This window comes from Harpegnathos saltator, unplaced genomic scaffold (genome assembly GCF_003227715.2).
Source record: "Harpegnathos saltator strain DR-91 unplaced genomic scaffold, Hsal_v8.6 scaffold401, whole genome shotgun sequence".
Classification (NCBI taxonomy): domain Eukaryota; kingdom Metazoa; phylum Arthropoda; class Insecta; order Hymenoptera; family Formicidae; genus Harpegnathos; species Harpegnathos saltator.
The window spans coordinates 142371-162482 of NW_020230208.1; the positions used below are offsets into that span (position 1 = coordinate 142371).

A 20112-nucleotide genomic window follows, 5' to 3' on the forward strand; every position below is an offset into this window, starting at 1 on the left:
TCGTTTGACCCCTCTGTTCGCTCGCTCGCTCACTCGCTCATTTAAGCAGCTAACTCGTGGAAATCGCTCGGTGCTTTATGCCGGCTCACGGATTTCGCGCAAAGGGAATTCGTAAGCGTCGAAATTACAGCCGGAATAATCCGTGAATTATTTAGGCCGACGAATCGAACGATATCGGAAGGGTGGAGCGAACGATGATGAGGCGCGGCGTTTGAAGCAGCCTCGCACGGAGAGGCTGCTCCAAATATAATTATCCACCTCACCTCATCGCAAGTGCCTGCTCGTTAATAATGTAAAAAGTGTATCTATTCTACGGCTCGTTACAAGTCTTCTAATTGCGAAACCGTTTTTCCTACCCCCGCCCTCGGTAAAAAAACGCATCAAGCACGCTCGACCGGGTTGCTGACGGTGTTGATGATTGAATTGCAGGTCGGCCAGGCACGGATTACCCGGTGCTGGGCAAGGTGCCCTACACGAATTTCTACTGCGACGACCAGTCCTTCCCCGGCTTCTTCGCCGACGTAGAGACGAGATGCCAGGCGTGGCATTATTGCGACATAGACGGCCGACAGGCAACGTTTCTCTGTCCGAACGGCACGCAATTCAGCCAAGCGGTCTTCGTCTGCGACTGGTGGTTCAACGTGAGGTGCGAGCTCAGCCCGAAGCTCTACGCCATCAACAGTCGACTTTACGGTACGCCCACCGAGAGCCCGACCAGACCCCACCGGCTGATCACGAAGGAGCTTCTGGAAAATATCTTCGTGCGTAGGAAATGAAGGGGGCGGGGAGATGGCACGCGATATATACGTCGTCCCGGGACGAAGAGAGAAGAAGAAGAGACCACTGCGAGGGAGAGCAAGATACGAAGAGAAGGGGGAGAAGGAGAAGAAGAGAGCGATCGTGGTTGCCTGATATGGAAAATACCACCCCCTCGCGCGATGCGGAAATCGCAAAAAGCGCCGTCGAGAGAGAAAACACGACGCGCAAACGGTGCTCCCGAAAAATACCGACGGCCACCAGCCAGACACACACACACACACACACACACGCACACACACGCACACACACACACACACACACACACACACACACACAACGTACGCGCGCGCTACACGCGACGCAGACCGCAACACGTTTTTCCCTTTTCGACAAGTCGCTATCAGTCATGCTTGTGCTCGTCGGCTGCTGAGAACCTCTCGCCAATCAGCCGCCAATCGCGATAGCTTAACTATTCCATCACCGACTGAGATGAGCTCGCGAGGCGCTGTCGCGATTTACGTCCGGCCCTGTCGCGACGGCGGAACTTTCAAAGGATACGGGGAGATCCTGCGCAGAACGAGGAAGAGAAAAGGCACGGGGGGGAGGGGGGGAGAGAGAGAGAGAGAGAGAGAGAGGACATCCGACGATTACTGTCTCGCGAACGGGAGACGAACGGTGAGAGATTATCCGGCGGACAATCGGCGGCTGCTGCGCGACTACCGGAAGGTCGAGTGGCGAACATCGCCGATACGTCGCGACGAGTCACTCCTCGAGAGCGCACTCGAGCCGCTGAATCGCGGAGGACGAACAGATGGCGGGAGCGGGGGCGCTCCGGGAGAGATTACCTGGCGCGGATAAATCTTTGCCCAATGAATACCGAAGCGCGATCAGTCGAAGACGAGAGAACATTCGCTCGCTCGGGAGCGAAGTAGAGGAATCGAGCGGCCGCTCGAGTCGGATGAGCACCGCTGCGTCAATAAAAGAGGAAGCGGAGGTGGAGCGCGCGCGACTTCCGTCTGCAGCAGCGCGGTCCGTCCTCCCTTCTGCCGGCAGCCGAGACCTGGAAAAGCGTCCATCCTGTAGCCCCGATGCGGTTCTTAATCGTTGATGAGATCGCGTTCAAGACGCGGCACCCTCTCGCTCGCTCACTCTTCGTCGGCGCTTCACGAGTGAACGTCGTCTCGCCTCCAGAGAATAAGAAGCTTCGGAAGTTGATCGTTACGGCGCAAGTGTGAGAGCCACCGGCCCGGCCGATACGTGCCACGGGCACACCTGTGCGAGGAGAGTCAACCGAGTGGCTCCTTAAGCGATCATCAAACCCGGGCACGACTGGTCGAACGACGACGACGAAGACTAAGGCGAAGACGACGCTATAATCTACTCGACGGACGTCGCAGCGCGGTAGTTTTATATTTATCGATCGCCCGGCGAAATTGGCGAAAGTATCGTTCGCGCGTTTCGCCGTGAGAACGATTCTGATCGCAAGGATCGCGATAAATCTAAAGGGTCGCATAAATCTCTATGCGCCGATCTGCGGCCGCGTCGACGTAGTCCGGCCAGACGCTGTTAAGATAATCCTGAAGCGCTCTCTCCAGTGATTGTTGACGTTACGTTTAAATACGCGTTCGGTTTCTTCGAAATGAAAACACCGTCCGCGACGGGCGATGTCATCGCGAATGAGCTCTTCAGCTCGAGGCCGACATGACGAGAGGAGAGACCCCGCCGCTCGACCAATGTTATACTCACGTCGCTTGAAAATGTAAGCTCTCGCCGCCGATGTGCTAACACGCTCGTGTTGCCCGAAGAGATTAACGCGCTGCTGCGATTCCGGAAGGCGAATTACAGAGAAGAGAGTCTAGAAACCAGGTCGCGAAACACGCTCGGCTCTTCGATTCCGCTCTTCCCCGCGACCGGTGAGATTCGCGCACCGATGGCACGGGAGCGGACAAAAGGGCCGGCTGGCGAGCGCGAGTAATTATCCGAGCGGAAAAATGAACTCTCGCGACAATGACGCGGCGCGCATAAAGGGCGAAAAAATGGCGCTCGCTGGCGGCGAGTCGCGACGCGTGAAAGTCGATGCCTCCGGAAATCAATATCTGATAATATGATTGTGCACGCGTGATGCCGGGGCGAAGTGTGACAACGGCGGGCTCACCGGCAATTAGTAATGGCGTGTCGTCCGATCGCGATATTGTTACGGCCGGTCGGCCGCGGCGTCGCGCGATCTGAAAAGCGATCGTCACGCGACGAGCTGTCGCCGCACATGCCAATAAACGAATACGTGCGCGGGTGAGCGCGACGATACGCGCCACGCCGCGCCGCGCCGCGTCGATTCCGCCGCGAGCGGACGGCCGTGATTTTCCGGCGGCAGAAGAAAAGCGGGGAAACTGGACGAACAAGAAAAGCGGCCAACGGCGGCGTCCTCGGACGCAGCGCACCAGCTCGTGGCGTTAATTAGCTACTTGTTGTGAAAGAGAGATGGAGGAGAGAAAGGGAGGGAGGGAGGGAGGGAGGGAGGGAGGGAGGGAGGAAGAAAGGGAGCGAGCGAACGGTTATACGCATCTGTAATTTCCCCGGTGTGATCTTGGAGCGAAGTCTCAGCGAAAACGAGCGAAAACTCACGGGAATTCGCGAGCGATTCGCGCGTCACTCTGCTTCTCGTGCGGAGCTTGATCGCTTCGGAGGAGATCTCGCGAGCTTACGAGCGACCTCCGCACCAACAGCGAACATGTGCCTTTACTGTGTAATATCTTCGCGCCTTGTACATAATAGAGATAGATCGTAGATGTACGCTGTAACACCAACGCCATCGCGCGAATCGATCGAACGCTCATCGTTTTGTGTGGCGTCACGCGCGCTCTCGAGGAGCGACTCCGTCGTCCGAAGCGGACGGGCGAACGTACGCGAGCGACTCGGGAGGTAACGCGATCATCAACTCGTAGACTGAATAATAGGAGGTCCCTTTTAATGGGGGCAAATATATATATATATATATATCGAGAATGAGAGAGCGTGCAATATTAAAAAGGAGTTCTTACGGATAGTTGGCTGGCTGTGAGCCTTCAGTGACATCCGACTGGAGAATGTAATCATCGCAGATTGAACTGACGCTGCGCGACGCTACGGAGAATGCCATTACTGAAATTTTTATTTAATATAAGGGAGCTCTCTCTCTCTCTCTCTCTCTCTCTCTCTCTTCTCTCGCTTGTACGAGGCAGGAAGTTACTACAAATTAGTTCGAAAACTTTTCGCTACGGTATATGTTTTATGAGAGATGCCGACCTTTACCGGCCAATTTGCTAATGAAGAACAGTTAACGGAGACAATTTCGGCGTGGCTGCAGATTACTCTTTAAGCGGGCGAGAGATTCGCGGGAAGCTGTCGTAGAAGCTCGTGTCAGAAGTTGCACCTGATATTCGATTATACATACGACCCCGTAAGATGGAAAATTCCAACTCGTTCCTCCCGTGCGCGCGTGTGCGTAACGCGATTAAGTACCGCTGGTTAATTAATCGACAGCGGCGTTCGCCCATCCTTGACTGTAATCGCGGTTTCAAGCATCGCGTTCGATTCGCGTTTAACTCGATTTCGGCGCCGCACGCCGACCGGTCGGCCCGGCCGGCGCGAAATTATTAACAAAAGAGCATGCGGCAACGATCCAATTTTCGGCACGAAATTTAGGCTCCGAGGCCGCTCTAAGCGTCCGATTCCGCCTCGCTGAGTCAGCAGATCGATCGTAAGAGCGAGCGCGCAAAAAAGCGGCGATACGCGCACAGTCGTGCGAGTTTCACGAATTCGCTTGGTGTTCGACATAATGTACATTAGGGAAATATATTTACGTTTTGAAAAATCCGAGAGAGGAAGTTTCGAATAAACCATTTGCCGACCAATCTCGTCGGGAGTATCGAACGAAAAGAACACGGCCTCAGAATTTGGCGAATTTGTCGCACAAACTGCAACCGAGTCGGATCGACAAGGAAAGTGCGAAAATTTCGCTCAAAGAATCAGGACGATTAGTTCGCCGCCCTGAAATCGAGCTCGTCTCGCTCGATTGAAGCCAGTTATTCTTTTTCCTGCTCGAGAGTTCCTGTTCCTTTCGAGAGATCTTTCTTTACTACAGCGCAGAGGCAAAGCATCACGCTAATGCTGCTTTGGCCAAAATCGCGATTGAAATAACTAGGAATATCGTGAGCATATTTTAGCGCATCATCGGGCTCATCAGCGGGCTGAAAAAAAGCACGCGAGTGGCAAACGATGACGCCAGCGATATAACACGATAGGTTATGAACGGCGATAGGCGTCCGAGTCGAGAGTCATACTTTTAGGTAACACGAGAAAATTGTTAAAAAAGTCGCGAGCAATATTGGTGGAGCGACAGTGCGGCAAAAGTGCAGTCACTGCGGTGGTCGCAACTGATTTGAGCCCGGGTGTGTGTGTGTGTGTGTATGTGTGTGTGTGTGTGTGTGTGTGTGTGTGTGTGTGTGTGTGCGCGCATGTACGCGCGGTACGGATGATTTTATATAAAATATCAGGTATCCGCGTTGCGTTAAATGAACCGCAAGTTGCATTCCGCGAAATAATTGGTTTCGCCAGCGCAGAATTTGTTTGCTTTTTTTCCCGACAGGCTGCAAGCTGAGTTAGCGCGAACGAGCGAACGCGCGCGCGATGGCGTGTGTTTTGAGATCGGTCTCTGGGGTTTTTATTTTAATTTTATTCATTCTCCCGATCGCTCTATTAGATTCCCCCTCGAGTTGCGCGCGGCTGGCCCTCTATTTTCGCGTGTATATCACGAATATCGCTCCGTCTTCGCGAGTTCCGCGCATTCGCGTGCAACATCCTTCCGCAAGCTGCTGATCACTCGCAGAACACACTCGTGATTGGTTTCCTACCGAAACGCGATCGGAAAAATAGAAGTTCACGGACAACCTTGCGCGTTCACATCTGACGTACGCTGACGAGGGAGAGTGCGGCGATGTCGAAAACACATTGAAAAACACACAAGCGCGAAACTTTACAAGCTTCGGCGCCGTTCCGTGCTTTGGTCGCGTGCATTCAAGCAGGCAGCCTCCGGCGTCAAGAAGAACGCACGCGAACCTCAAGAAGCCTCTTGAGCACGCAGCCTGCGCCTAAATGATCACGAGCGAGATGTCGCGCGTTGTGCGAAGTCGTTTGTTCAAAACGACCGTAAAGCCTCGCGCTCGCGCCCAGGGTGATATCCCCAGGGAGAACGCGCAGAGCGATTGTCGACGAAGGGTGGACGAGGGACGCCCCACGGTGGCTCGGGCCGCGCGCGAGGGAGTTCAACGAGAGCCGAAGGGGTCTAAGAATCCATCAACGAAACTGGTAATCAGCTGGGGCTAGCGCGAACCACTTTCAGGGATCCAATCTCGCCGGAGTTTTGCCCGCCCTCGCTCTCGTCCCCGCTCTTCTCCCCTCCACGCTCGTCTTTTCTTGCATTTTTCTTGCCTCCCTCATTCCGTGCGAGTGCGCTACGTGCGGCCGGTGCACCTATGTCGTCCATCTGGCCGCCGACCGATCTCCCCCCTCCTCCCTGCACGGGTCCGTCCAATTTTGCGCGGCCAACTCGTTGCCCGTCTAAAAACCGTGCCGAACGCTGCCCGCGAAATCCCGGCCGTCCTCTTTCGGGAGGACGGAGCGTGTCGAGAGGACGACACGCGGCGAACGAGCGGAGAATGTCGTGAGAATAACAATCGACGATTGCGGAGGACGCGGTTTCGACGCCGATGCACGATGGACGAACCATGGGCGGGTGAAACGGAGAGAGAGAGTTTTCGAGAAAAGGAGAGGGAGAGATCGAGGGAGAAAGAGAAAGCCGGGAGGAGATCTTCGCGGACAGCATCCGGCGAGGCAGCGATTTTCGAGAACGACGGCGACTCGAAATCCACGCCGCGAGGAAGACGCGTATATAAGCGAGCGTGCCTTTAATTGCGAGACTCTTTTGACGGCACTTTTAAGGCCGGATGCAAATGGATCGTAAAACTGGGCAGTCCGGAGGGCGGCCAACGAGGGGGAACAACCGGCTCATTTACGAGTGGAGGAAAGTTTTTAGGTCCCGCCGAGTCCGTGGAGAGTCCGCGCGGCGAATGAGGAGGGCCCGGTTTTATCGGTCTACGAGTTCGAAAGTAATTCTCTTACTTGACGGCGAGACCGACAGGCCTCGCGACTACGGGACTAACTTTGCCGAAAGAGAGGGAGAGAGAGAGAGAGAGAGAGAGAGAGAGAGAGAAAGAGAAAGAGAGAGAGAGAGAGAGAGAGAGAGACAGGAAGGGAGGGAAAGAGAAAGAGAGCGGTGTAGAGAGTTCCTCTCTCGTCTCGGCTCAGCTTCCTTACCGATTGTTTCCCCTCGGAGGTCATTTCGCTCGGCTCGACGTATGACGCCGGTTTTTATGTTCATTCCTCTCTTTTTTCGAGGAGGGTCGAGACAAAAAATTTCACCGCGTTCTACTCGAATTAATCGACTGTTCGCGCTGCTGTAATTCGCGAAAAAATGTACGCTGCCGAGAGATCACTTACACGTTAGGAAAATGAGCCGTCTTTCCCGTCATTCGTGCAACTCTCGCCGATTGAATTCTCGACGGATTCCATCGATTCGCTTCTGCGTTATAAAGCACTGCGGTGTGTCCACTGCATCCCATCCACGGCAAACAACGGAGGAACTCTCCCCATCCCCGGCTATAATCCTCGCAAAGCCGTGGCGAATTCGCCAAAAATAAATTTACATCTCGCTCCACGGCCGAATATATACTCTGGATTTGCAGTCCGCCCGCCGCCTCCCCCCTTAAGACACGTCTCGATAATCCCGTTAAAAATAGACGCGATTTTCCCCGTCGCTCGCGTCAGCTCGCGGAGGACTCCGTCCTCCTGCGGGGACGAGCGAACAAAAGTATACTCGCGCGCCCGCGTCCCGGATACATATCCGGTTATTTTCGCGCGCGCAGACAGACACGCAGACGAATTATTTTCGTTCGCATAAACAAAGCCGCGACTTGAAAGGGGAGTTTAAATTGTTTGCTAGTTTTACGCGCCCGCGGCGCTCTCGCCGTCCCGCTCGCTCGCTCCACCACCCTCTTCTTCCCCTCCATCTAACTCTCTCGATATTCCTCCTCTCGCCTCCCCCTCGCACTTTATCGCTCTCGCTCTCCTTCCCCCCTCCCCGGCCCATCCTCCCCACCCTTCTTCCCCTAGAGGGGCGCGTGTTGTTGCTGCTGTTGCCGCTGTCCATCAGGAAAGATCCCGGGATGCGAGCCTGCGCTTGAAGCCCATTGATTAACCGTTGTCTGCCGCATGCTGCGAGCGAGAGAGGAAGCGGAAGAGCGCTCTCGCGCTCGCGCGAGGCGAGGCGAGGCGAAGCGAGGATGAGAGGAGAGAGAGAGAGAGAGAGAGGCGCGCGTTCGTGCCCACGAGCAACGTTTATGAAAACTTTGTGCATCGACTGCACCGCAGCAACGAATAAAATAACGCCCTGGATTATTCCTCCCTCACCCGTTTCTCTCTCTCTCTCTCTCTCTCTCTCTCTCTCTGTCTCTCTCTCTCTCTCTGTCTCGCTCGCTCGTTCTTTGCCCACCCCCTGAGGGGCGCGACCCATCTCGCTTCCTCTTCCTCTTCCTCCTCCTACCTATCCTATCTCTCCGCGCCGTCCCGATCGGCCCCACGGAGTCCCTCGCTTAAATTATCAGCGTTTTCCATTTTGTATCGTCGATTACTTGCCCCGGAGCCCACTCACCGGCACCAGCGATAAGCAACGTCAAAGAGCTCCGAGCCGGCTCGGCAGTCAAACGCTACGCACTACGCGTTGTACGCTGCCGGCCCTCCCCGCTTATTATTAATAGAGCGTTTTCCGACTGGATGTTATTAATGTACCGCTGCTTTAGCGACGGAGAGGGATGGAGGGCGATGTCATCTTGTACCTGGGCGAATCGGGCGCGTGTTTCGCGGCCAGCGAGTGATAACGCTAAAAGATAAGTTCGATATTACCGAGGAGATCCTGAGAAAGACTTCCCCTCGATCCTCCCACGTCGTTCTCGCGTTATATCAGTCCTAAATGGGTCGCAGCTTCGCGGGGGTTTTTCTTCCCGTCAAAGTGGAGTGCAAAAGATTTCGAGTAACGCTTCGTTGCGAGTTTACATATTTCAAAGGTAGACCCTCGAAACATGCTGTGCGCGAGGGAGGGAGGGAGGGAGGGACAAGTGCAAACGCGCGAAAGCACGAGCAGATGAATACTTTTTCCGGATCAGGTGAAGAGAGAGAACGAGGGTTTTTTCACGGGAAAACTGCGTCCCCGGATATATTCAGGGGCTCTCCCGAGCTGTGACAGAGTATTTCGAATATGTACAGTATTATTTGTCACTGCTTGCAGTGACATTCTCGCGCGCATCGCGAAGGATTAAAGCGGCAATTGTTCGATCGCGTGTGTTACGCGCGACCTGATGCGACACGATGTTAACACGCTAAGCTTACGAGGGATTGCGAGCAAATGACATCGCGCGTTGATCGATTAGCGCGTGATGTACGTAACATCGTCGATTCCAACGGCTTCCAACAATTCGCCGTTGCATTCCTCATATCGAGCGTATCGCCACTGGCTGATAAAATGTTCGGACCGACTGTTATATATATATATATATATATATATATATATATACGCGCAACAGCAAGAGAGAAAGAGAATCATTTGCATCGCTCACCGGGCGAAGAGGCGCCATCAGAGGCGCGATCGGTTGAGTAACTGTCGACTTACCTGAAACAGAAAGACGAATAGCAACATTAAAATCATGTTTAATTCCAAATGTAAAAATTATATATTGCGTTAGCGGAAGAAAGGTCAGAAAGCACGAGGATGTTCGTTCTTGCGAAAATCATGCGCCATCGCGAATATTATTATTAAATCTTTCGCAATTACGCATACGCGAGAAGCCAGAAGGATGTCAACTCAAGCTGAGCGAGACCGAGCGAGAACGGAGCCGCCGCGAAATATAATTACGACATCGGCGAGCGACGGGCGGGACAAGAAGACGCGGCAAGAAGTACACCTGGCGAGACTCGCGAATTCCCGACGGAAATATCCGCCGCGAAGCGGAAGTTTCGCGACATCGAGCGGACGCGCGGATGATCGACGTGATTCCGCGCGTTGCAAAAAACGAGCTAGGAGCGTGGTGATGGTGGCAGAGGAGGGCGGGAAGGAGGGAGAGGTAGAAGAGGAGGTAAAAACACGGGGGACCGTCGACGCAGCAGCGGGGGACGCAACCCCGTAGGAGGGCCGTATGTTGAGCGGGCGGTGGAAAAAAAAGAAGGAAAAAGCACGAAAACGCACCAAGGCGCATCCTGCGATTTTTATTCTCGCTCCCCGCAACAACCCCTCCGACGACTCCCGTCTCTGCGCACCCTCCCGCGCGCGCTCTCTCCCATTTCGCTCGGTTTTTTAATTCGCGCGATATTTCCTGGTCGTTCGCATGTTAATTTTCGACGACCAATGACGCGGCAGGCCCGCGGGGCACAGACATCGATGATATTTCGCGTGTTTCGAGAGCAGGTCGAGAGCAAAATTCCCGATCGGCTGGACGCGCAACCAAACCCTCTCCTAGCCCCCAACCCCCCCCGCCGCGGCCGCCCCGGCCCGGTCCCGCGCGCCCGCCGCCGTATTGCCGCACCCCTTTTTCTCGTCGATATCGACACGAGCAAACACATTGTACCTTATCGCGGCAGATGCGTCGTTGAATACTGCACGATATGTGCCGCGAGCGACGAAGAGGGCGGGCGGGAGGGCTCAGGGGTGGAGACGCGACGTCCATCGACCAAGGGCTCGCAATAGACGCGGCGGGCGCGATCGCGATCGGACTTTTCCCGTCGCCGAGTGACACGCGAGATGAGCACGAGGAGACGACGCGAAATATTCCGGAGCTCTGGAACTAAAGGTCGTCATAAATGTTGCAAATGTCGCCCTGCCGAATACATCTCTCGGCTGATTACTCGTCGCGATAAACAATGACCTCGCGCGTTTATAGCTGCCGCGCGGCATAATAGTTTATGTGAACGGCGACATTTCATTATTCATCGCGCGGTTTAGCATATTCGCTCCCGCGAATACTGGCAATTAAATAATTGATTAGTTATTTATCGAACGTGTCGCGCTCTCCCGACGGCGCGCAGTGAAAGTCCGCGCGCGCGCGCGAGAAAACGCGCTTATCTTATCTTGCGCAGTTGCTTGCTTTTCCGCGCGATCAATTAATTCCCGCTTAATCATTACGAGATCGACGAGGCCCGGCGGAGTATCGGCGATCTTGCGAAATAGTTTCACTCTCGCGGTTATCGATTGGAATAAAGCAGAGGAATAGGCGCTCGCCGACTTTGAGAAAACCAGCCGAAGCGCATTATTAATTAATCGGCGGCGCGTCTGACACGCTTCCGCGTGTCGCTCGGTGCATTCCCATTCGGCGGGCATTATGCAATCTCTCGGACGTAACGGCTCGTAAACCACCATCAAACGACACTACGTCCGCGTGCTCGGGCATATGAGAATTTGAAGAAGCCGAAAGAAGCGAAAGAAACACGCGGATTGGACGCGTAACGCGGTGTTGCGCGAGCAACGGCGCTTAACGAGGCGGCGCTTAACAAGTCGGTCGCCACCGTTTCGCTAATATTCAACAGAGATCAGCAAAAGCTGGCCCGTCAGAGGAGAGCTCGGCTATCGCGGCGTGTCGCGAGCGCGAAGACGCGCGAGTTTCGCGTGTCCGAAACGGAAGTCTCTCGACTAAAATTACGACGGCGGTCACGGCGTCGCTTGACAATCGAAGTGAGAGCCAAGTGGCAATGCGACTCTGCCACCGTCGGAGATTTCGATGCCAGAGTACAATCGGCAGCGGTGGAAGCCTGGGCCGCCCAGGCGTCGCAGTCGCTCGAGTCGTGTAACAACTTACAACGCGATTCCCTTTGATTTGCGAGCGATCGCGCGGGGGCTAACACGCGTTCGTAGAACGCAGCAAGTTCGGCCGAGGGGAGAAGGTCGGCGTGGATTTTGCAAATTTCGCCCTCCCGACTATACATTCCGACAATCGGTTGCGCAAGGGACCTCGCGCGTGCGTGCGAGACAGCAGCGTGGCGAAATAACGAAAGTAGAAAAGAGAGACGCGCGCGCGGAGAGGGGTGAACCTGATTTAATTAAAAGTGAAAGAACTGCGAGGCGAATACACGGCGGCTGTTAACGCAGCCGCGAAGAATGCGCGCGAAGGTCTTTCGGGATTTTTCATCGCCCCACACGCAGCTCGATTTTTGGCGATAAAAGAGCGAGAGAGGGGGAGGGGACGGGAGAGGGAGAGTTTCCGCTCTGTAAGAGTTGAAGATCACTTTCAACGCAGCAAAATAAAGAAAAAATGTGACGGGTTTTTGGAGCGCGTTAAAGTATCCGTTTCGTGTATGAATTTCATATTCCTCGCTATTTTTCTTCCCTCTCTCTCTCTCTCTCTTTTTTTTGTTTAGAAGACGCGTGTGTGCGTAGCTCTCGCGAGAAGAGCCCTCCGAGATAGTTTATTGTGCTCGTTCCTGGCCGTATTTTTTTAACAGTTTCGCGCAACAAGCACGGATTCGTGCAACGAATGGTTGGTATCGATGCACGCCGCGCAAACACCCATTTCAAAGAATCCATGCCTGAGCGTGTTATAAATAATCCTTGTAGCTAAAAATCACCATGGTTTATGGTTAATCCGGCAGTATTTTCTCCCGCTGATATATCGCGCAGCGGAGCAGCGCGTGTGCGCACACAATGCGGCCGCACCGGACTGCACCCCCGCGAAATGGCCGCGCGCATACCTCCCGCATCCCCGCCATCGCCGTTTGATTATTCACAGTTATTTCCAATGGGGGCTTTGCCTTTCGATCTGACTTTCGAAATTTCATTTTTTCACGCGTCGCTGCTCGTCCGCCGTCCTTGCGTCATTTTCTCTTTTTTTCTTCGTCACTAGTCCGCGGTAACGACGCGGACTAGTGACCGCCGAAAAATGCCGAGAGTTTTCGTCGTTTTCGCCTTCGAGACGAGTCGAGAACTCGATCGCACCGCTACGGACGACGTTATTACACAAAGGCAATTAATTTACGATATTAATTGACAGTTAAGGCACTGATTTCGGCGCAACGACCTTGGCACGCTGAAGAAGCGCGAAATCCTTCGGTCTCGTCCGACGGGACGACGCGTATTTTTTCATCTCCTTAAAACGCACATCTCCGATGTGAACGCGAATCGCCAGGGTGAGCAAGCAGGGAAGAGAAAAATTCTCCGCTCTCCATTTGCAATTCGAATATAATTTATACGTAGCCCCGCGCATATACGTATATCAAGCGCGCCGGCGACGCGGCCTTGGCCGGGCGAGGACGGAGAAAAAGGAGGTTGCTGTCGCGCGCGATCTCGAGAGAGAGAGAGATATAGAGAGAGAGAGAGAGAGAGAGAGAAGAGAGAGAGAGAGAGCACCGGCTAGATGAAAGAGCGTTTGTCACTTGCGCGCGTACGGTCATCGAATCCCCGCGAGACGGGAAGAAGAGAAAGCCCGTCGGACGAGGTTCGGCTGACCGTATTCTCTTAGTAACATAAATTCGATCCAGCCGAATGTGCCATAAACAATCCGGAAAAGAAAGACGCGCGAAAGGAACGGAGCAACAACGACGAGTGCGCCGCGTACGTACGCAAATGCGCGGTGAAAGCGAGTAAAAGCCCGGCCGAGGAGCGCGCGCGTGCATCTTGCTTTACCGATTAACCAGGAAAATAACGGAAAGTAGAACGGGACGAGGCGAGGGTGATTTGCCTCGCGAGATCAGCGAGACAATACTTGCCTCCGGCGATCCGCGCAGAATTCTCAGGAACCGCGGCCAAATAGAGACGGGGAGATAACGAAGCGCGACACGCACAGGGGGACGCCGCGCCGCGGCGACGAATAGGAGAGAAACAAAGAAAGAGAAAGAAAAGAGAGAGAGAGAGAGAGAGACGAGAAAGAGACGCGAAGGCGCGAAAAGAGGAGGAGAAACGACCGGAACGACGGAATCGTTGTCGGCCGATGTTGCCGTTGCTGCTCTATCGGCTTAATCGCATTCAAACGCCTGTGAGCACGTCGGAGCTTCGGGCTTCCTCGCCGAACACGTGTTTCTCTGATTTCATCCGGTGTTACCCCGTTTCCATCCGCCGCCTAACCCTCTACCGCGCCACCTCCAGCCCGGCCGCCTGCCTAACGCGCGCGCGCGCGCGCGCGCTTCTCGCCGATGCGAACGCGTGCACGCTTCGCGGGAACGCATCGGATGCATCTCTCACGGTACACGTCCGCCTGCATTGCGCTCGCACACGGAGAAGAGAGGAGAGGAGACGGGAAAGCCTGTTCTGGACCGGTGGATACCTACTTGCCTGCTCACCAAAGGGTAACCAATCGTGACAACCCGCTCCGTACGCGCTCTCGCACACGACGATGCGACCGCACGCACGCGTGCACCTCCATTGCACGCGTTTTTCGCCCCTCTTCCTCTCCACACTTGCAACGGACCCTTCCATCGCGCCATTGACACCACGTCATAATACGGAATATGCTGTCGCCGCGAGCTAAGACCTGGGGATCGATGGCGAATCTTTCCCCCGAGTGAGCGTCAACTCGTGAAAAAGTGAGAGAGAGAGAGGGAGAGAGAGGGCTTTCAAGACAGAAGATGTTCGCCCTTGACGAATTCGTGGCGGAGGAAAAAACTCGCGAGAAGATCGCTCGTTCCGCCGAGCGCGAGAACCGTCGTAAACGGTTATTGCGACTCCCGCACGTTAACGTTAACGAGCCGCTCAGCTGTTGCGTGTCGCGGCTGCTGGTGCGGGCGGTTTCGGCTGTGCTTGAGCGGATGGCCGGAAGTAACGGCGCGACGGGACGCGCAGCGGACACGATAATCGATTGTAAGCGCACTGCGCCGACTGACGACGGCGATGACGACGACGGCGGCGAGCAGCAACTAGTAGGTTCGCTAATTAGATTAAGCTGCGAACGGAGATGTGGAGCGCGTTGGAAAGTAACGTGGCGGTCGAGAGGAGCCTGCCCTGCTCACGCGCGAATTAGGACACGACCGATCCTTCTCATCTTTCTCTCGTCCGCGTCGTCCTTCGAGTGTGTCGGCCCGAGCAAAGTTTCGCGATCGCTCGCGCGTTAGCGAACTAATTTGCGCTCGCGTAATCGGGCGAGATTGCGTCTCCGGCTCAGCGGCGGCGCGAGTCGGCGGGCGATAACGACTCCGTCTTGGCCGACCAATCAGTTAAGAGGGCATTCGTGTTAAAATCTGCATAACCAAGGTCCCACGCGAATAAACGCTCGCTACCGCCGCGTCCGAGACGCGCGTTGCGCCCATCTGCCTGGCGAGAAGAGAGAGAGAGAGGGAGAGAGAGAGAGAGAGAGAGAGAGAGAGAGAGAGAGAGAAAGAAAGAGAGAGAGAGAGAGAGAGAGAGAGAGAGAGAGAGAGAGTTTCGAAGCCGCGCGCGCGCGGATCTCTAAGTGCCGCTCCTTGGAGTCTACACGGCTACTTGGATATTCCGGAACTTCGGCCAGAAGGGAGAGAGATACGAAAGTCTATCGCCAGCGGGGCTAATACCGCAGCGAGTATTTGCGCAGACGGAGAAAGAAATTTAAGAGAGGATCGCTCCTCGAAGAACGCGTTCTCTCTCTCTCTCTCTCTCTCTCTCTCTCTCTCTCTCTCTCTCTCTCTCTCTCTCTCTGTCTACCTGCTCCTGCTCCTCTTTTCTTTACGCGAAGCATACAATAAAAAGTATAGACGAGAGCCAGGCCGGCGCATTGTTTGAATCCTGAAACGTCGCGCACTCGCGTTGCGAACACGCCTCTTCGCACGCTCGCGGTGCAATTTTTACGCTTCTCGCGAGTATCAACTTTCGTTCCTCCCATTGTCATTAGACTCTTCTCGGACGAGCGATCGGCCGACTGCGGACCGATTTCTCGTCTCGTATGATAGTAAGACGAACAATGACGGTCAAATGAAGTGGATTTTTGCAGAAAACCAATTAGCTCGAGAGCAAGCGACGCGTGATCCAAGTGCAATTCTCTTCGCGGCGCTCCGCTTTCGCCGAGTGAAACGCCGAGTCATTGTCTTGGAGCTGATTCTAATTCCCGCCCGTTTCTACCGACGTCGATCACCTGAGCGAGCCGAACTCTCAGGGCTGTGAAATTCAGGGTTGAGATTCCACACCGATGTTGCCGGAGAAACGTTAAGGAGGGCGTTAAAGGGACGCGCCCTCTTCGTCTTATGGGCTTCCTTCTCTCTCGTATATTCCCGCTGCAGCTGTTTGCCCCGCTTTTCCCGTCTTTCCCGGAGTATCCCCGCGCGCCCCTTCGCACGCTCGTTTGTACCGTTTGTCGCGGACTGCACCCCGGTAGATGCACCCTTTCACCGGTGCATTCGGCGACGATAAGCGCGGCGGACAGATCGCAGCGGTGCATCGGGCAGATACGCCATCAAATGTGCAACGGGGCCGGCGCTTTTTCCTAGCGGATAGTTATTATTTCGTTACACGGCACGCGCGATACACACGCCCCGCCGCAAAAGATTATTTTATCGCGCACTTCCACCTCGTTGCACCTGTCTGTGACCGATACGGCCGAACGGCGCGGAATATTAATTTCTTTTTTCGGCGCTCTAATTGATCACACACGCACGCTTACGCGGCCAAACGCCCGCCGCCGTTGCCGCCGTTGCCGCCGCTTTGCAGATCGCTCGAGAGCTGGAGCGGGACTCGCTCGGTGTGCTGATAGAAAAATAATGGCAGCTTAATCGCCCGCCACCTTGATGATTCGTTGATCAAAACGGACATCTCGATTTTTGCATCAACGGAATGCGGAACGATCACGCGCGAAAAGCGCGGACGCTCGACAGCAGAATGTAGCGAATAATTCACTAATGGCAAATCAAAAGAGAGACGCGTAATTTCGCGGAACGACCGATGGAAAATATTAAATATCGGGTTAACCCGGCTCTTACGCGACACTCGCGCGCTATCGATTTCAGCGACGACACGGTCTGTCGCGACACGCGCGAGGATCAGATAACTTTTATTACGCTTGCAGCTTGCCAGAGCTTGTCCCCTATCGCGGATCGCCCGAGTTGCTTATAATTTTAATGATCGTCAGCACGCGCCAGGGTGTCGGCGTGCCGGGTGTTCTCTCGCAACAACAATCGTGCGCACCGCAATAATGTCCGAAGCGAGGCGGAGGCATTGCTCCGAACTTGCGGAAACGAGATGTTTAACGAAGACGAAAAAGGACGGGAAAAAAGTATTGTTTTCCCGGACGCGCGCGGAGCGTCATAAATTTAATACCGAGTATTTTTCCTCCTCATATACATATTATATGCTTTCATCACATTGCAAGCACTCAGCCGCGTGTCGATGGAAAACATAAATCCATATTCAGCCAGATTACACGCGCGCCTCTCGTTTATACATTTGCAACTCGGAGAGGTATAATTCCGCATATTCCATCCTGTCTCCTCCATTAGGTCTCCTCTTTTTTCCATTTTTAATCCTACGCTTGGTAACATATTTACGCGGAGAACAAAATTAATGAGAGAGAGAAACCGAGAGAGAGAGAGAGAGAGAGAGAGAGAGAGAGAGAGAGAGAGAGAGAGAAGGGGGAGGATAAACAAGAAAAAAACTAAAATAAATCGCAAACAACGGCGAAGGAGGCGTGCTTTCGATCTGTTTCTTTCCCGTACGATCTAATAACAGAGCACACTGCGCAAGAGTTTTAACATTCTCCGGCTCGATAAACTCTCTTCCTCCCTCCCGCCCTCTCATTCGCTCTTATTTATCCCGCTTCGTAAATTGAATCCCTTCAAGGAGCTCTCGTCGCGGCAAAAATCCATAGATCCTACAGAACCCATCGACTTGCGCTACCCCGTTGCGACTCAACGTTTATTTGCGCGTTATTGCGCCTTGGCAAATATTTGCGCGCGATTCCTATCGTTTCGCGAAAATAGCACTCGCCTAACGAGATTCAGAGCGGACCGCGAATACGGCGCGTCGTGTTTTCTGAAATAAAAAAATAAAAAAAAAAAGCGTCGACTTTCCCCATCGATGTTATTTTTTTCTCCTTTTATTAAGTTAGTGTTATTTGGCCTTCATTTCACCGGCAATTTAGCCGTGGCGCATTTCACAATTTTCACTCTATACGCCTGGGCCTCACGCGCGCATCGGACTTCGGGAAAAACACGTTGCTCGCTCCGCGGCGCGCGCGCGCGCGTATTATTTTGACCGATAATTGGAGTCGGTCGCGCCGCGAGAAATATCCCCGCCTGCTTAATGCGGTGCGCATTTCCATGCAGCAAGCGAACAGATTGAAACGCGTGGTTTTCCGATCGTTCTCCAAAGTGTTCCCGCAAGGTTCGCCGCGGAGGAAGGCCGCGAGGCCAACGCGGGACGTCGCTCGGCTTCGATCTGGCGAAGTGGAATACGCGGAGTACGGCGAGGGAGGGTCGACCAAAATTACAGCGGTGCGTTTCGCCGTTTGCCGCGGACGTGCGCGTATACGTGTCCGCTTTCAATTGCGCGGATCGCGTGCTGAATGAAACGATAGCGAGCGGACATGAACGCGAGCGACAACGGGACGGCGAAATTAAAAAGGAAACACAATAAGCATGCGACGCACTCTCTCTCTCTCTCTCTCTCTCTATGCCGCGCAATGTGCGGACGCACTGTTGTATGTGAACTTTTCTCGGAATACGCGGGATACACAAACGTGAGAGCGCACGGGGAAACGACGGAGGCGCAATTCTTGGATCGGATCTAGCCGCGTCGGACGCGGCTAGATCCTGAATTGCCGAGCGGCGGCGGCGGCGGCGACTTGGCGAGAATGGCTCGCACATGTAGGGATGCAACGATTTCTCAAAATATCGATAACGATAATATCGATAATTTTGAAAAATATCAATATTTGTATCGATATTCATATAGAAAAAAATGTATACATATAGAGATATGCACGAAAAATTTGAAAAGATCTTTTAAAAATGTTTATCTTCATATAATATATCGTCGTATTTTTATTAGAAGACACATAATGAGCCGCAGTCGTTTGCCGGAGATCACCACATACGCGGAGGAGGAGATCTATTACGGTTCAACGATTGAGGTGGAACTTATAAAAGTGAGCGAATTCACTAGACATCGAGCAATTACATAATATATGGTTCTAGTGAATTCACTCACTTTTGTAATTTTCATCTCGGTCGTAGAACCGTAATAGGTCGCCAGAGATGTGAACTGAAAGATACGAAAATCAGTAAAATTCATATCGATATGTCGACTTTATCGGAGACAAAAAAATATCGATTATATACTCGATACATTCGAAATTGGTCTCCCGATATATCGATATTTCGATACTATCGACTTATCGTTGCATCCCTGCTCGCACGGGAGAGATCCGAGGCGCATCGGCTACGGGCGATGCACCCCGCTGGCTCGATGATACCGCTGATGGGAGCTGAGCCGTCGCGGTCGATAAGTCTCAGCGACTGTGAAGCTGCCGAGAGGCGCAATGTTTAATAGAAACGCGTACATCTCCACGTCGATTCGTTGCCGAGGGTGGATTTACAGTCGATCGTACAGTCGCGACGTCATCCGCGCGTCGTAACGGCCTCGCTTGGTATCGTTGTTAAAGCGTGGGTTTATTTTCACAGCGCTCTGAAGCGGCTCTCTCTCTCTCTCTCTCTCTCTCTCTCTCTCTCTCTCTCTCTCTCTCTCGAACGGGAAACGAAACGGGACGAGTATTCGCGGCCGGTGGGAAAGCCTGGCGGCACTCGTTCGCTGCAAACTGTTTGAGCGATTTTTTAATGAACCAGGCACTTCACTCGCTGATTAACTTTCACTTGGTCCTGTTGAGCGCTCAAGATTCACAGGAGACACGGGGAGAGGGCTGGAGCTCCTCGTCGGGAGTTTCGAATCGTCGCGGAAATGTGGCTGCGCGCTCACTTCTGTCGGCGGCAAAATATTCCTCGATATATATTTTAATATATATTTCAATGTATCAAAATGGATGCACGAGAGATGCACGAGAGACGAGCACGACACGCGTTTCTCCGGCTGGATAAGCACGCGAAATAATTGGCCGCGGCGCGCGCGAGCGGAAATGCAACGTTTATCTTTACGTTGCCGTCGACAAACCGGCCGCAAGCCGGCAAGTTGATTCCGCGGGATATCGCTGGCTCTCGCGGGTGCACACGACGCTGAGAGGCGAGCCTCTCTCTGTTCGTCCCTGTTGCGTGCGAAGGGGCGGGCGCGGCCGTCCCTCAGTCGAAGGGTGACGGACGGTTAATTAGAGGGTGGCG

At 53.8% G+C, this 20112-nt stretch overlaps 2 protein-coding genes across 5 annotated transcripts in view; one reads left to right on the plus strand and one right to left on the minus strand.

The window, feature by feature from the left end:
- The window catches only part of LOC105185692 (uncharacterized), a 68606-nt gene extending 65361 nt beyond the window's left edge, over nucleotides 1–3245 (plus strand). Inside the window, exons 3-4 of one of the 2 annotated variants that reach the window (XM_025301065.1) lie at nucleotides 430–693; nucleotides 770–3245. In XM_025301065.1, the coding sequence (XP_025156850.1) occupies nucleotides 430–693; nucleotides 770–912 (407 nt within the window). In that variant the 3' untranslated portion in view covers nucleotides 913–3245. Of the gene's footprint in view, nucleotides 1–429 lie in introns of both variants that reach the window. The other variant, XM_025301066.1, reaches the window with a different exon arrangement.
- Nucleotides 1–20112, minus strand: part of qin (tudor domain-containing protein qin) — a 200104-nt gene that overhangs the window by 90903 nt on the left and 89089 nt on the right. The window lies entirely within an intron of this gene.